The sequence below is a fragment of the Acanthaster planci genome, linkage group LG17 (genome assembly GCF_054643075.1).
Source record: "Acanthaster planci isolate LZ-2023a linkage group LG17, COTS_SCS, whole genome shotgun sequence".
In the NCBI taxonomy this organism is placed as follows: domain Eukaryota; kingdom Metazoa; phylum Echinodermata; class Asteroidea; order Valvatida; family Acanthasteridae; genus Acanthaster; species Acanthaster planci.
In genome coordinates, this window is record NC_141793.1 from 10,906,178 (window position 1) to 10,922,991 (window position 16,814).

General features: G+C 41.0%; 1 protein-coding gene across 8 annotated transcripts in view; it reads left to right on the top strand.

Annotated features, from left to right (window-relative positions):
- rapgef4 (Rap guanine nucleotide exchange factor 4) overlaps nucleotides 1-16,814 on the top strand; it is a 68,677-nt gene that overhangs the window by 29,243 nt on the left and 22,620 nt on the right. For 6 of the 8 annotated variants that reach the window (XM_087148154.1, XM_087148155.1, XM_087148156.1 and 3 more), the window contains 6 exons: nucleotides 2,274-2,364; nucleotides 3,047-3,117; nucleotides 8,885-8,947; nucleotides 12,125-12,359; nucleotides 12,898-13,081; nucleotides 15,700-15,726. In XM_087148154.1, the coding sequence (XP_087004280.1) occupies nucleotides 2,274-2,364; nucleotides 3,047-3,117; nucleotides 8,885-8,947; nucleotides 12,125-12,359; nucleotides 12,898-13,081; nucleotides 15,700-15,726 (671 nt within the window). The remainder of the gene's footprint in view (nucleotides 1-2,273; nucleotides 2,365-3,046; nucleotides 3,118-8,884; nucleotides 8,948-12,124; nucleotides 12,360-12,897; nucleotides 13,082-15,699; nucleotides 15,727-16,814) is intronic. The other 2 variants (XM_087148158.1, XM_087148160.1) reach the window with 1 other exon arrangement.

The window sequence follows — 16,814 nt, forward strand, 5'->3', positions numbered from 1 at the left end:
GATGTGAGAAGTGCGTAGGCAAGAAGTAGAAGGAAAACCCTTTGAGAACAATTAAGGATGTGCATGCTTACGAGAAGGCTGAAATGCAGGACTTCCGCACGTTGTTCAAGAGAGGAATCAAACCAGGATCAACAGAGTGAAACAATGGCAACGTCCGGATCACTTGGCTAAGGCCAGACACAGCCTGTACACGTAAGGGAGCTATGTAGCGGCTTCATACATTTCCCACAGAGACATGTATTACATTTATATCTAACCGTAGCCAAGTAATTTGAACATAGGCTATGTCTTTTTTTCAATCCGACTCCCTGTTACTGGGCCCAGACACGTTTACCTCAAAAGGAGGAGGCATTGAATTGACTGCTATGCACTGAGTTATTCCCCTTCAACTGGATCATACAGTCAGAGGCTGCATCCGAATCTGTTGTCTAGAGCTACATGTAGGTCTAGGTCTTCCCTCCATTGGAAATGTGTGGAGACGCGTAGACAGCAAACCAAGCCGTAGCTCTGGAAGCCCGTTTCGGACACGGCCAGAAGTTCTTACTACAGTGAGTAAGGCTCCGGCAATTACCTGTAGGCCCCTAGTGTCTTTGCATATTCATCATATGTGATTTGTGTGCCTTTTTTTATGGATTTCAGAATGCTGGCCCCAAAACTGTGGATTTTTAGTTGCAAAATTATTCCTGTCTTGGTATTTTGCGGCGCTAAATACAGTGCCAAAAAACAAAAGAGTCCCATACTACAGTACATGTAGTGCAATGTAATCAAGCGTTTACAAGAGAACTCTTCCCTCATTTGGTTTTAAAGTACATGTGAAAGTCCCAGCACTTTCCTTTTGCTATTGTTATAGCACCCTCTGCTGGATAATATTTTTTGGATAATGTTTCTTCATTCCGCAATCTCAGCTTGCCTCATTCATCTTGGCAAGACACTTTCCTCAACATTGCTCGCTGGCACCTGACTGGGCATCCATCAGTGTTAATCTGAGCTCACATGTTATACTGGAGCATTCCATCGCTTGGATGCTTAATTTTTAATGCTGAATTTGCCCTAACCATTCACCCGTGCCATTACAAACCTCCTAGTCAAGCATGAACAGTTCTGTTTACTTAAGCAATAGTGAAATGTTATGTACACTCCGTAGAACTTTAGCAGAAAAGAAACTATCATATCCTTGCAGATCACTACACAGTTTCTTACGGAAACCAAAGCACAAGTTGTCAATCAGAAATTACATCCAAAGAATACTTTCCCTTTGCAGGGAATCACAGAAAGATGAGATGTTTTTACATCTGGCTTCAAGTTTCAAGTAATCTCAGTGCCTCAGGTATCAGACTGTTGGAAATGAGACCCTTTTTGAGTAAAATCCCAACGAAGGACACTCTCAGCGGCAATGTCAACAATAGACTGAAATGTCACACTGCCTTCAGCTTTCATAATGACTGGGGGTTCTGTTCCTTGTTTTTTTTCAACGAGCTGAGACTACATGTAGCTACTGGTCGCTAATCCCACCCGTTTTACATCTTATACTGCTTCACATTTTAGATAAAAAAAAAGTGGACAGTTGTGAGGGCGTACCAGTTTTTATGACATCCTCGTAATGCCCTGTAGCAAGCATGTTAAGTGCCATCAACTACTATAGTCATAAAGTTTATTTTTGACCGTTTATTTTGGCATTCTTATTTAGGTTCGTTAAGTTCTTCCAGTCCAGAATTTTTCAAGTTTAGTTTAGATAACATTGGCACCATGTGTATTTTAAGTTTTCCTGTCAGCCTGTATACCTAAAATTTCTGGGAAAACGTCGATAGGGGTGTGAGAATTCAGGTTTTTAGCTTATGTCAGCTTTTTTAAATTTAAAACTTGACCCTGATTTTTAGCTTTTTTGTACAACTGGTCTGTACAAAAGTATTGGAATTTTTAACATTTCAGCTTTCTGGTAGCTGTGTTCAGCTTTGATTTTAACTGGCTACTCATACCACTGTGTTGAACCCATCATTTGCATTGTTTCCAAGGTAAACAGGTTGAATTAAACTAAATATGCTTGTATGGCCGTAGTCTTTGTTTAAGATACATTTTCAGCAAGGTAAACATTTTAAGGCCCCATATTCACATTTCAGTGGTGTTACCAACTTTGAGAGAAATTCCGCTAAGGAGCAAACTGAATTTCAGCATTTATTTCAGGCAGTTGGGGTTGTTTAAGTAGTTTGCTGCTCTGCTTATCCGGTTAAAAAAATCTAAGATAAAAAAAACCTTTTTTTTTTTTTAATTTACAGAGGAATCGGCAGTTGATGGAAGGAATCCTTGCTCCAAATCCACTCTCTGTGCCTTCCATTGTCAGCACAGCAGCGGCCAGTCAGCCGAATCGTACGTTGAAACTTCTAAAACACTTTAAGAGCCTGAAGTTTCAGTATTGGAGAAGAATTCAGTGGATATGGCTAGCCTTGTAACATTTATGATTTGTGTATTTCAGCCAGGAGCAATCAAAGGCAGGGGCCGAGCCCTCGGCTCTTCACATTTTCAACTGGGATACTTCCTCCGCGCACACACACGCACAAACATTTACTTTTGGCAGGTCCTATATATAATGGGGTGGGGCTTAATGGATCGGTCTATGAATGACCAATGCCAGATGGTCTCATATCTTGCCCCCCCCTTCCTACATTGAAAATATCGGGTGCAGCAAGTAATAAGGTAAAGGTCGATGGGGAGCTACGGTCAAAACTTCCAGTCACAATCTCAGATTCACAGATTTGTGGTTGAGTCCGTCGCATGACCAACAGTGCATACATGTACATGTGACTGCTCATGAACAATAGCATAGAAATACCAGCGTCACAGCTCGTTTCAACAAGTTTACCAGCAACTTCTCCTTTGACTTGATTACAGCATTGCGTATTTACAAAACATGTTTATTTTAAAGTTCCACGTGTGACATTTAGAACTTTTTCCATAAACTTGTACCTTTAAACTCATTACTGGCTGGCACTCAAACAAACCAGCTCTCCACAAGCTTGGGAATAAATGTTTGATTATTGTGATTTTGCAGAGAGCATTACCAATCGAGGTATCGGCAGTCACCACCAGTTGTACTCCCGATCAGGAAGCATGTCTGGTCCGGTGAGTCCATTTTGAGAACTCTGGCACACAGGTACACCCATAAGACAGCTTTACTTGAAACTCAGTGTACTGTATGTGATCAGGTCACAAAGAAAACAAAATATCCGGAGAGTGTTTCACTGCTGTGATTGTTGGAGATTTCTGTAGGTTTTGGGGCTTAAATTTCAAATTGGATTCCTGGGACACAAACAGTACTATAACCCAAGAGACCTTATACATGTACCTCTAGATGCCAGTAATCCATGTGAAAATAACTGTCTGACAGACCTCCTGTATGGAAAGAGACTTGTTGCCAGATCTCGGAGCTATCATTGTTCCCTAATCTGGGTCAGCTCCCAGCGTGTAACCTCCCGAGATTGACATATCCTGCCATTCGCCCTGTTCCGGACAAAGCAGGCAGACAGGTCTGCTATCTGGTTTTAAATTCTCATTTCTTCACAATTCACTCAAATCTCATCTATAAAGCTCTCCCAAAGTCAAAATTGAAGACAGATGATTCCCTTAGGATGCCCGGATTGAATCTGTCTAATTTGCGCCAGTTTGAACAGTCACTGAACTGTTCAAAATTGTAAATTGGATAACAGAACACTTCTTTTTTGGGTGTTTCACATCCCATTGTCAGGGGAAACTGTCATCGATGTGATGATAAATTTATCCTTGGCAGTCTATTGTAGTGGGTATGGCAGTCTCCCAGTTCATTACCAAACAACTTTTTTTCCCGAAAAATGGCATTAAATGTCATGGAAATTGTTATGTACAGGTATTAGTCCTGGAAAGTCGGGGAAAAGTCATGGAATTTGGTATTCAGATTTCTGGTGGAACCTTGACAAGCCAAAACTGTTGTCTTCTGGGTCTGTTGATTGTCGGGCAACACTTGTGCGGCCACATGTAATTTTCACACTGCAATGATACAAGACGTTGAATGATGTGACATTGGTCACAGAGGTGGTGCCGTTTAGGTGTCTTATTGCTGCCAGGCATGGACAAGAGAGGGTGTTTTACGTGTGCATGTACTATCAAGCATGAGGTCCACACAATGCAAGCTCCTTCTGGGTTATACACACTTATGGTGGGGAGTTTCATACCTGTGACATGTATATATCCGTGTACATAAGCACAGTGCATTTTCTTCTGAAGGTGTGATGAGTCGTATGTTAGATCGTTTTGCACAGAAGGGGACTGTGAAATTGAACAAAACTGATATGTGTTGTTTCATTTTGACTAAAACATGTACATGCACCATAAGGTTAACTTGAAGCAAACTGCAGTTTGAAAATACTTTGGCCGTGCCCATCCATTTACTTCACGTATTCCCGTTCATGTCACTGCCCTGTTTCACACCATGCCCAACAAAATGTTAGACCTGCAATATACCTGTACTTTCCAATACTGATTTTTTTCCTAATTTTTTTCCATCTTGTCAAATCTTGTGTCCCCCTTTTTACTCTCAACTGTCAGGCCTTTCAATCTGTTCTCATCCCTCCTAATTCCGTTCGACAAACTAGAAAAAAAGAAGTAGGTACATGTATGCACGCCTTGTGACTGTATCTCACGCTAAATTCCCCAGCCTCCCCCCTCCCACTGTCAGGAAAAACCTGACACGAGCACTCCGTGTCACGTACGTAACCGGGGGGCTCAGATTCGACGCGGATTCATTTGGTCACAGCATCGCGAGCAAAGCAGGCATCAGAGTGAGCTTCTGTCTCCAGGTAAATGTCACTCTCGCTGCAATAAACCCATTTCAAAGTAGTTTTAAAGGCGCCTCTAGGGTTCTTTCTGAACCTTTTCTCTCTCCATTTTTTTCAATCCACCCTAGTATGCCGTGTGTGCATTTTGTGATTTCTAACTTTAATCCTTAAATTAGTTACTGTGATTTAGATAAACACCAAGTGCAAACACGTAGATATCTTTTTTCAATGTTTTCTTAATAACTGCGTGTTGATTTTTCATTTTCATTAAATGCAATTTATATTAAAACAAATGATAATAAAAAAAGTGAATAGACTAAATTTAACCGTGAGTATGTTTTCAATAATGTTTTTACAAGTACGTGTATCATAACTACACATGATCTTGCATGTAATTTTGCCGAAACGCTACCACCCAAACTATGCACCACAGATCTTGACTGTCAAAGTGCTTTATATGTCAGAAATAGAAGCATCATGTTTACCAATGAGGACAATTGTTTTTGTGGTTGGCTGGAATTCCCAGTGACTTCAGGAGAGACAGTGTTGTGGCAGGAACAGCCCAAATTATTTTTTTCCCCAGACCCTGAGATCACTTCTCTTGAATTGTGTACAAAGATTCTGACACCTCCGGCTAAAAGGAGAAATAGGAGTATCATAAAAGCAAAATTTTAGTCTGGCTCGGTCGCTCCTTGGTCCTTCCCATTTCTTTTATTCTTTTGAGACACAACGAAACAGGAACCGCTTGCGGGTGTACATCAGCGCAGTTCCAGATTGCCCAGCTGCTGTTGTGCAGCCGAGCTCGTTCTGTGATTTCCCAGAAGGCCTTTGTGCCAGTTTTTGCTTAGTAAATTGCATGGGGGTAACCCAAGCCATGTGGGTTTTTTTTTTTTTTTTTGCTTGGCTTATCATTTTTGTCGCTGGCAAGGGCATTGTGCATCTGTGCCTCACTGGCTGTGTACTCTGTCGATAATATTGTGGAGTATTCTGTGTTTAAAGGTAAGGTATGTCTCTGGCATGGAAGAGGAAATTATGTGGCCTTGTGGTTCGGGTTTGTAGCTTCTGATGATAGGGTCGGGGGTTCGAATCCAACTGGCAGCAGTATGTTGTGATATCGGCAAGTCACTTCACCCCTTCATGCTTCTTTCCACCCAGGAGTAAATGGGTACCTGTGACCGCAGATTATTACGTTGAGTCGTTTGCACCTCATATGGCAGCATTGGGTTAGTACACTCCCCAGGAAGCTGAGATAGTTTTGGGAATGTTCAGATGTTGTGAGCCCAATTGCTTTTTTTGCACTACATAAATACAATTATTATTATTAAAGTTAGAACCTGTTCAATTACATGTACATGTAAAAGGGGAGCCAGTCTCATTTTGGGGGGGCTTGAAAGGATTCCCATAAATACTGCAGCAGAACTTGCATCAAAAGGTACAGTTTTGCAAAGCGCCGACCATCAGTGGCTTAACGGCAAAGTTACACCTGTAATTTGACTTGGCAGAAAATGAGCAGACTCAAAAAACATTTTGTGAGGGAGGATACCAAGCGAGCGGGAGGTTGATTTGAGCCCCCGAACCTAGGTGGATTTTTTCCTGGGATATACATGTACATGTAGTTTCTAAAAGAGAGCCTGGTCTCCAAGGTTATAGTCCCCATTGTCCACCACCAGGACCACCGGTACCTCCACTGGTCGATTCACCCCCGTCCCCATCAATGCTCTGATAAACACTCTTGCCACTACTGGTACCTTCTCTCAGCTGTTATAGTTGCCACACCACACACCCAGTTACAGCTGCCTTCATCGCTTACCAGTACCCCATATGTACCCACCAAGTATGCCCATAGCCACCAATGTTTTATAATCAAGTCCTGTCCCATCTGTACCCCAAACTAATCCCATCTCATCACTGCCCAATATCTGTGCCCACTGCCACCCTTCCCATCTGTACATACATGTATCACCACTCGTGTTAATACCCGGCTGTATTTATCCCACCTTCACCCAGAACCAATTCCAAACATTGTTTCCTTCTGAAATTTGTCCATTTTCAGCACCATCGGTAATATTTACTTCTCTTTCATCTATGTGCATGTGTATTGGTCGACAATAGACGTACCAAGAGGTGTTCAAAGAAGCTATAAGCTGTGAGTTGTGAGAGTTACACCATTACATGTACACGTACATGTACTTACCCCTGTACCAATGGTACTAGTCAGAAGGATGTACATGTATGCACATGTACATTACCCCTGTACTAGTATCAATTGTAATTTATTCATTGAACCAGAAATAGTTTCCAATCTAAAATTTCTCCCTGGAGGTTTTTTTTTTTTACGTCCACTTCTCAAATTAAAGGTGAACCTTCCTGAATCATGCATAATGCAGTATTTCAGGCAGTCAACGTACTCGTACATGTACATTATCGCGGCAAAAGGCAATTAGCTAAAACGCCCCAATGTAGTTTGCTTTTTTGGCGGAAAAACTCAGGGGATATCGTGTTTGTTTTACACTCGTTGGGTGAGAGCCAATTAATGCAGGTTTGGGGAAAATGACTGCAGTCAGATAGTAATAAAGTGCACTTTTTATATGAGTTCATTCAGTTGCCAAGACTTATTGTCCGGAAGAGCAGGGCCAGAAAGTGACGATCTGTAAACAGCTACAGGCAAAACAAAAATACATGTAATAAGGAAAAAGTTTGTACTGCTTGAAGCAAATCACAGAGAAGCCACCAAAGACAAAATTAAGATTTAGAGGCCTGTACAACAAAGTGGAGGTCACATAGGGTGCCTTTTAGATCAAAACAGTTTCGAATCACATGACCCAAATAACCACTGACACTTTCTAAACGTCAAGCACATCACAAGCTTATGGCTTCATTAATCAAGGCACGGGAACTGATTGATGAGTGCCGAAGATTGAACGCCGAGCAAAGGTGTTTGCAGACACTGAATGCTGCAACGCGCAGGCTTTTGAAGAAGCCATGTGTGACGTTTTCCAGTTGAGTACTTGCAGAAAGCGCAGCCTTCTAAGTACACGCAATGTGTAATGCTTTTAAAGGGAAAGTGCTTTGCCCATACAAATACAGGTCGTATATCCAGTGTTGTTTTTTTCAAATGATAGTAGAAAAGGAATTTTACCCAGCATTTCCACTGGAAAGTGGAAATTTGGTGATGCTGTTAGTGACCTTATTATCACGGGTAACTCTTAGATGGAAAGAGGTTTTTGGAAAAACAAGACAGTCGAATCATAAATATATCCTGCTTGTTACCATTACATGTACATGTAATTCCACTTCCATATTTTCGGCAAAATTTCTCATTGTGAGGTCGCTAACAGCATGACCGAGTTTCACGTAGAGTTGCCCTGTGTCGGTAGAAGTGCACAATATGTAAGTTATTATAGAATACATACAGATGCACAGCCTAAAGCTGGGTGAATAGAAGTTCTAACATGAGCGTTTCACTATAGTGCACCTCCAGGAGTTGGCAACACGTTGACCAATCACGATGCGCGAAATCTGTCGACCCTTTCCAAACGCGCATTGGGTGGACAGATTTCGCCCACTGTGATTGGTCAACGCATTGCAAACTCTTGGAGGCTGCACTATTGTCACGTCCAAATCCTTTCATTTTCATTGTTTTCATTCCTGATAATACAAGGTCCCTGTTATAACAGGTAATTTGCAACGTCCAAAGGACCTTTTATTAACGAGGTTCGACTGTACAGTCAAAAAGTGCCAGTAAGAGTGGGTAGGTATGCATCGCATTAAGGGGATGTGTTCTTGCCTGAAGGGGATGTGTTCTTGCGTTAAGGGGACAAGTTCTTTTGTTTGGTAAATTTGGACCGAGTTGTGGGGATATTTTCTTTGTCCTCATAATGTTTTTGGTCGTCTAAACTAGGTGAAATATCGAGTGTATCCATCCCACAACTACGGTGCAGGAATGAGTGAACAGCGGTACATGTGCATGGGTAGGACATTGTTACTCTTGTAGACCCGCATTGTTGCAAACCAGGTACAAAATTCATAATATCTTATGCATTAATATTCTGTAATTCTGTTCCCCACCCCCCCTTTAGGATTCGTCAAAACGAACACATGAGGGTGCGGCACCTATTCATCCAGCCCTTCCCATTGTTAAGGTAAGCAAACTTTTGGGATGACATACATGTACGTTGGTAATCCTCCCATGCAGGCCCCCTTTGCAAGCTCCTCCCCTTCCCATGTGAAGCTGCTGATGACAGACTCTCTGTGCATATAGTCACCGATATGATGTGGCTTTAGTTCTCAACTGTCTGTGCTGTGTCAACGAGAACACACAAAGCCAAAGGATCGCTCTCTGAGGTGCTCGTTAAGCTTAATATATGTAATCATGTAAGTGAAAATGGTTAGTTTTCAGTGAAAACAGCTATGCTGCCTCCATCATATTATTAAGGCCAGAGAAAAATGGAAGGGGATCAGTGCACGTTGGTTTCCTTATTTGAGGGTTTGGCAGCAATCAAACGACAGCAATATACTCTACTATTCCTAAAGGGCCAACCCACCTTTCAGTCGTGAAATTTATCAAAGCTGGAGATAAGCAGCAGTTTGAGATCCCTTCCTTCCCCCTCCTGCATGCCCCCCCTCGTCTTTCTTCTCACGATCAATATAGTACAGCGTCATCGCATGCTTTGGGGAAACAGCTCCCGATCTATCTTTAGACTAATTCCATTTAGATCCAGCAGGAGAATACTGGTTACTCCTACAAAGTAAACACCTTCTGCTTGCCGAGGGGTTGAATTTCGTCTTCTGTTTCCTGGGATTTTTCCTTCCTTTGTTTCTCGTTGTCTTTCGGGGGCATTTTTTGTGGGGAGGGGTTAGTCATGGGTGTTAATTTTTCATTATGCTTTCATACCGATATTTGTAGTTTTCTGGTGTTTTGTCTCTGTGTCCCTTTTCCTTTTTCCAATACATTCTGAAATAGAAAATGTAACAGAAATATGCCCTCTTGCATTTTTTCCTCATCCTTCTAAAGTTTGTAAATTGCCCTGTATTTGATTAGCGCTTGACCTTAAAAGCTTTTAACTGGGATCCATTTGTACCAAATTGCTCTGTTGTAATTAAGAACATGGCAAGGGCCTGGGCTCTGGAACTCTCGTTTTCCATCCCTCAGAAAAAAAAATAATGAAAGCTCTGTGGGGGACAGGAAAATCGAGAGTTTTAACGTGGGCAATTTCATCTTGGCATACATAGATGGAATCAAATCTAGATAAATTGATTGGCCATTTACTGGCTCAGTTTAAGGAAGACGCCCCATCTCAGGGGAAGGTAAAATCTTTTTAAGTTTGTATTTGCGGTCCTTGGGCACCAGGCAGTAATTGTCTCATTTCATATAGCTGATTGAATGTGCAGCCAGGTAAGTAAAAAATTCCGTTTCCAGGGGTACTGCTAAAATGTTTTGACCAAATGGAATGTTTTATGAGCTGTGTGTTGGAGCACCAATTTATGTAGGAACACTTTACACGAAAAAATGAAAGTGTTGAATAGGCAACTTTGTAAATTTCTACTCGAGCGTGTGGCCTTCCCACTTGAGTTGAGCAGATGAGATTTACAAAAAAAAAACCATGTGTACATGTACTTAATTCAAATGCTAATTGGGTTTCCATTACAGCATAATAGAAGAAAGATGTTATTTGACCCAAAATTATTACAATTAGCTATATGCTGACGGCAAAGTGTTCGGGAGGTGATATGCATACTGATATTGGAATTTGTTCTACTGAGTACATGTATTTGAGTGTTGTTTATATCTTGTGCAGAGTAATGTCTTTTACGGGGCAAAAATCTGTTTTTGAACGCTATTTTGACGTCAGGCTGGTAAAATCAAATCAAAAGGTCAAACTTGGTACGCTATCGAATTTGTGTAAGAGCAGTGTTGCAGCAGACCCTTCAGATGTGATATTTGGGGATGGCGGATGACACAGACGTTTCATTTCATCAGTGAATTCTGTGATTATGTTTGAGTAAACATCGGAAAACCTGTGCCCAGAATTGTCAGGACAAATTGCAGTTCACTGAGATGTACCAGTACATGTTGCTGCAGTTAATGTAATACATGTACATGTCAGGTTGCAAAATCAAGCAGGGAGCAAATGAAATGAAAAAAAATTTGGCGATATATGTTTGAAGCAGTGTTTTGTTTGAGCCAACTTTGGTGTGAATTTGATTTCCGTCATTTTCTTTGAACAGAAAAAAAAACAGCAAAATATCAGGTGTGTATCGTAAGTCCAATGCCGCATGGCAGCTTATGTTACTTTTTGATTGGGTGCATTTATATGTATTTGATGAGATTTCCCAAAAGTGAAAATTGGGATGTGTGTATGCTCCCATTTTTGGGAAACCGAATTGAAGGGATGTACCGGTAGCCGTGAGGTAATTTCTATGATTGGTCAAGAGGATACAAAACCATTGCTGGAGTACATCACTCGATCGAGTCACCCATCCCCATGAGAAAAAAATCACAGATATTGAAGAAATGGGGAACATCCCTGCCTAAGGATTCTGATGAAGAAATGTACATTTGGCTGTTGAGTGGAATTAAAGAAGGATGATTTGGAGATTGTTTGATGGGTCAAAAATTTCAGAAGGGTTGTTTGGCATTACTGACTGTTGGACACACAAGACTGAAATGTATGTTGGTCATAGATTTCCTGCTGCCAAATTCCCAAGTTCAAACATTTTATTGGCACATTGAAATAGAGATACAATCAAAACAAAAATAATTGTAAATGTTAACAAGTTTTGCAGGAAGTAACTGATTGATTGAAAACAATGTTTAAAAGCATTTAAAAAAGACTTCCGTATCTCTCTAAAATGACGTCAACTCCAACAGATTGTCAAGTGCATCAGCATTTTGGCTTCAATTGTCGTGACACTTATCGGTTGTGTCATATTTCAAATAGATTTGGATCAGCATGGACTCGAGATCCGAACATTTTGCACACGGCGTGCACATGCACCTGTCCGTGCTGTATACGCAGTTGAAATTTTCCTACAAAGAGGCATTCAATGAGAGAGATCTGCATGTACACGTATGTGTAGCTTGTCATGAACAAAATCATTCAGTCCTTTTACATAGAAAAAATATTTTGGGGGATCTCTTTATATTCCTCAAGATACCAATTGGTACATTGTATGGTGTACATGTACATGTACATTTCTCAAGTTCCATGTACATTGTATACTGTACTCTGAACCTGACTTGACCAGTTGAAGATACAGTTCGTACATGTACATATACTTTTCAGCCTTCTCATCTGGGCTTGTCCTTTCCACCCTAGACCCCATCAGAGCGGCTGAGCAGGGCGGGCTTCGTTCTGCGCACCATTCTCCTGACCCGCTCCCCGCAGATGATCCGGGACCGCAAGTACCACCTGCGCACCTACCGGCGCTGCCTGGTGGGCTCAGAGATGGTGGACTGGCTGATCCAGCAGAGCCCCATGACGCTGGTCCACTCACGCCAGCAGGCCGTGGGGATGTGGCAGGCCCTCCTAGAGGAGGGCGTCATCACGCACGGTAGGTTAAAAAAAAAATGGACACGTGAAAATCTTGCCCATTTGATATTGTAACTCTCACGGGAATGATTTGTAATATTTTCTGGAAGAAGTTGAAATAATGCACAGTACAGTGTACATACATGGAATGGACTTGCAAGGATCTTTTCCATCTCTTAGTCGTGTAATTTTACACCAATAATCATCTTTAATTTTGTGCCATAAGTAACTTCTTTTTTTTTTCATTGAAGAGTGTTAAAGCGCATTGCTTTTTTGGACAAATAGTTGAACTATATAATTAATGAATGATTTGAGCCAAGAGTGTGATCTTTTTTGACAGTAGTGTGTTCCTTTCAGCAGCATGCATTCTTGACAAAAAAGGAACAGTTGGTCAAGCCACTAGTATTTTACCCTCAAAATGTTCACTCAAATTTGGCAATAAAAAGACTGATAATTCTAACTTAAACCATGTTCTTATGCATCCATGTATGTTACCTCCATGTACTTTTTTCTGTGTGGGGACATGAAATTTGTGCGTTTTTTCCCTCACAATTCTCCAGTGTGTCGAGAGCACCCCTTTAAGGACAAATACTTATTCTACCGTTTCCGCGACGATGACATGGGCATCGGCAGCCAGCCCGGTAACGCCGAGAAGAAAGAGGCAGAGGACGAGTTCCAAGACACGCTGGTCATCTTGGCGCAGATCGGCCCGGACGCCATGATGAGGATGATACTGCGAAAACCGTAAGTTGTTCCAAAGTGTGGACGAGTGTACAGTATCCGCAATTGAAAGCTTCTGTTCAACAGGCTCAGTCAAAGGTTCGGACAGAATGCATTACCATTTGAATCTACCTTGATATTGTCACTGATATTGCAAGTCCGACTCGTCAGTCAGTCACAATATGGTTACATAGTGAAAATCTGATTTCCAACCCCTCCACCAAGAAGGGTCAAATCGGTGGATAAGTGGCATCATTGCTGGCGGCCAAGTGACCCGATGCAAGTGTGTATACGCGGTACATGACCTGATGATATCGTGGTTGTAAAAATGGGGGGCTAACATTTTGAAGCTTTTCATTTGAGAAAGTGGGCTTCTCATGTATGGACAAATCTCGCATTATGAAACCCTGAGCCCAATAGTATAACATCCCCAGTCGATTATATTTCTAGAAGTACTGGGAACATGTACATGTGGATAAGGACATGATCAAATGAGGCTGTAAGTTTTGGAAGGTTTTGCTGTGGTTATAGCCATAACCTGTACTCCTGTGGAGTTGGCAAGGCTACAGCTGTTTCACATAGACATGCATGCCACATCTAGCCACAGCCAAGACCTCCAGATGTAGTCTCACTCGCACCTAGTTAGACTACATAACCTGCGACGTGTTGCTTGTCTTTAATCCGTAGAGGCATACGCCACCAAAACACATCTCCTTTTATACACTGTGACATCAACATGAAACCAGAACTAGATATACACACATATTTAAAATCAAGCAGGGTGCTCAGGTCAATATGCCGTCAGGGTTCAACATGCATCGCGCAATGTGTTCGGTAAAAAGTGTCATTCACATCGAACTTAGTGCTGTAATGCACATGTCCGAAGGTACGTGTACGTGTCTAACTATTTTCGTATGAATAGGCACAAATGTGTAGTGTGTTGTGACATAAATGTAGCGCATGTTTCTGATGCGTACCTATGCAATTGTCTTCCATAGACTCTGCCTGCTCTTTCACGAAATGTCAGGAAAATCTCTAGTACATGTGCGGTATGGTAAAATGTTTTGATAGTTGAAATCATATGACATTATGTATCATTTCTCCCAGAGCCAAAAGGACCAAAGTACCAGTCAATAGAGCATAAAACTGTTTGTCAAAGTTCAGCCCTTGCATAGATGTACTCTACAGAGAGTCATTGCACCAAGATAATGGGAGCTGCTCAAGATAGTTGTCATGGTTGTTGCAGTTTATGTATATTTACAAACAATGCATGCCCAAACAAAAATATACATTCATAACACATCTACATCTAACAATCATAAACATTCAGTACAAGCCTCTTTTCATATTTATCAAAGTTCAAGAATAAAACTTTACTTTGAATGGGTGCCTTCAAAACTTTACTGATGTTATCTCCTGTTCAAGGGGATGATCTTTTAAGTGGGCTGTGCTTGGTTTTGTCCTCGTAATGGCTCACTTACAAAGTAATGGGTTTCTGCGTAACGAGGCACACATGTACAGCAGTTGACTCCCTTTTAATGTCAACCTGTGGAAGGGAATGTGCTTTCAAGCCATTCATGTCAGCCCTGGAACAGTGTTTTACAAACTCTTGTGTGTTTTATATGCCAATGTGTAAATTCCACATTAGTGATGGTTGCTTCAAGTGAACATGTTCCACGTACACATTAGTTTCGACGTGTCCATGAAAGTGGGAGGTTTTGGATGCCATGATTACATGTATAATGGGATGTACAAGAAGTGACCATACTATAAGCACCTTTTTCAGCGTATGCACAATCTTGGCTTCTTGTCTGTTCATCCCACTTCAAGGGGAAAGGGATTGGGTGAGGGCATTGACTGCAAAATGGGCAAGTTCTTCCAATTATAAAACAATGATGCACAACAAAGTTTTTGTACACATTCAGTGGAACATATTTGGTCGCATACACCGTGTGTTCATTTTGGGCATAAGGCACATCACATTTCCAAGCACACTTTAAAGCAGTTAATTAATAATTACTGTCGTTTTCTTGAAAAATTGTTGGAAATTTTTGGAGTGTATAAACTTTCAAAGTGGAATGATTGACGCATCCTTGTCTTCATGCTTTTATGCGGATTCTTTTTCCCTGCTTACTCATACCTAGCTTCTGCTAAATTGCCAACTATTGTCACTACTCCTTGCATTATGCTATTCTTGCATTCTTACCAAGCTTTTCAGTTTTTGCTATGCTGCAACTTTTTTTTAAATAAGATTCATTTCGATCAGATAGTTTGAACTTGTTTTTTTCTTCATTTCATTCACTTCTAGTACCTCCAAAGTTTACTTATCCTTAAAATTTTCAGAATTTCTGATTTTGGCATCATGCCTGTGGAAGGCCTTTAGACCAGAACAAAGGCAATCATTGACTCTGTCAGAACCTGCCCTAAATTCAGTTAACATGCTAACTGCTGGCTTGGTACTGGTTTTCATTTTTGTAGAGAAGTGTGCACTGATTTTGCTGTTTCCATTTTCAAGCTTTTTAATATATTAATTCACTGCATGCTGGACACCATGTTCTCGACATCAAAACTTTGCCTTTGTTTTTTCCTCTTTGTTTTTTGTCTGACCTTTGACCTGCGACCCATCCACAACCTGTGACCAGCACACCTATGAGAGCATGGGGGTATGAGTAAGTATGGTTGCCTTGGAAACATGCAGATGACGTGTAGCTGGCCAATCATGTGTTTGTGTTGCATCCGTGCATGCCTAGTGTGCACATACACTTGAAACCGGTAGTTAACATCAGTTCAGTACCCTCCCTGACCTTTTTTTTCCTTTTTACAAGTGTGCACAAGGTTGTTTCAAACGCATTTGTTCAGCTGCATTTTGTGACCATTTTTAACTTGCCTGAACTTATTCAGAAATATTTGCCCAACTTGTCTGCTATGATGGTTTGGAGAAAAAAATGGAATTTTTTTCTGTCAAAAACCTTTTGATCTTAACATAACAAACCAAACAGCGTCAGTGCGCACACTTTTACTTTTGTGTTACAAACATATAACCTCTGGTTTTACCCATGTTGGCATGAATTTCCATCACTCTAATCTGCAGATTTGAAGAGTAGTTTCTTCCACATTTTTGATTGATTTTGCTACTTTTTTTTCACAAGTCATAGGAGCAAAATTAGGTTTCACATGTAGTTCAAGGCTCATGTGGCCACCTATTAGTTTTTATTCGTATCTTTCAATTTCTGGGAGTTAATTCCCTTTCTTGCATGTTGCATCAATGCTTGTTACAACCATATCCATTTTTTGCATAGATCCCAGTAGCTGTAGATAGCATTTACACTAGCTCCGCCAAAACAGTTCATTTGGCAAACTTTTTTAAAACTTACTTGTCTTAAGTTAATACTCGTATCTTAACATGTAGGTTTGAGTGTAAGTTTGTACATGTGTATTTGTAGGTTGAGGGACATGTATGTTTCTTTGCTGTTTATTTTTTATGGCATTGATGATACATGTTTTGTGTCTCAAGCTTTTCTTGAGACTTTGCTCCTATTGGCAACCATGCTGGTCTTTTACCTCGGCTATGGAGTCACAGCGATTCATGCTGCTTTGCACAATTAAGGCACCAGTCTAATTTTTCAAGGATGGCTCACTTCATTTCCTTCATTAGAAACCTCCAAAAACTCCAAAAACTTTAATTTAATGGGGAAGCAGTTCTGTTTCCCTTTTTGGGGAACCCATGATGTTGCACGGCAGTTAATTTTGTTCATCT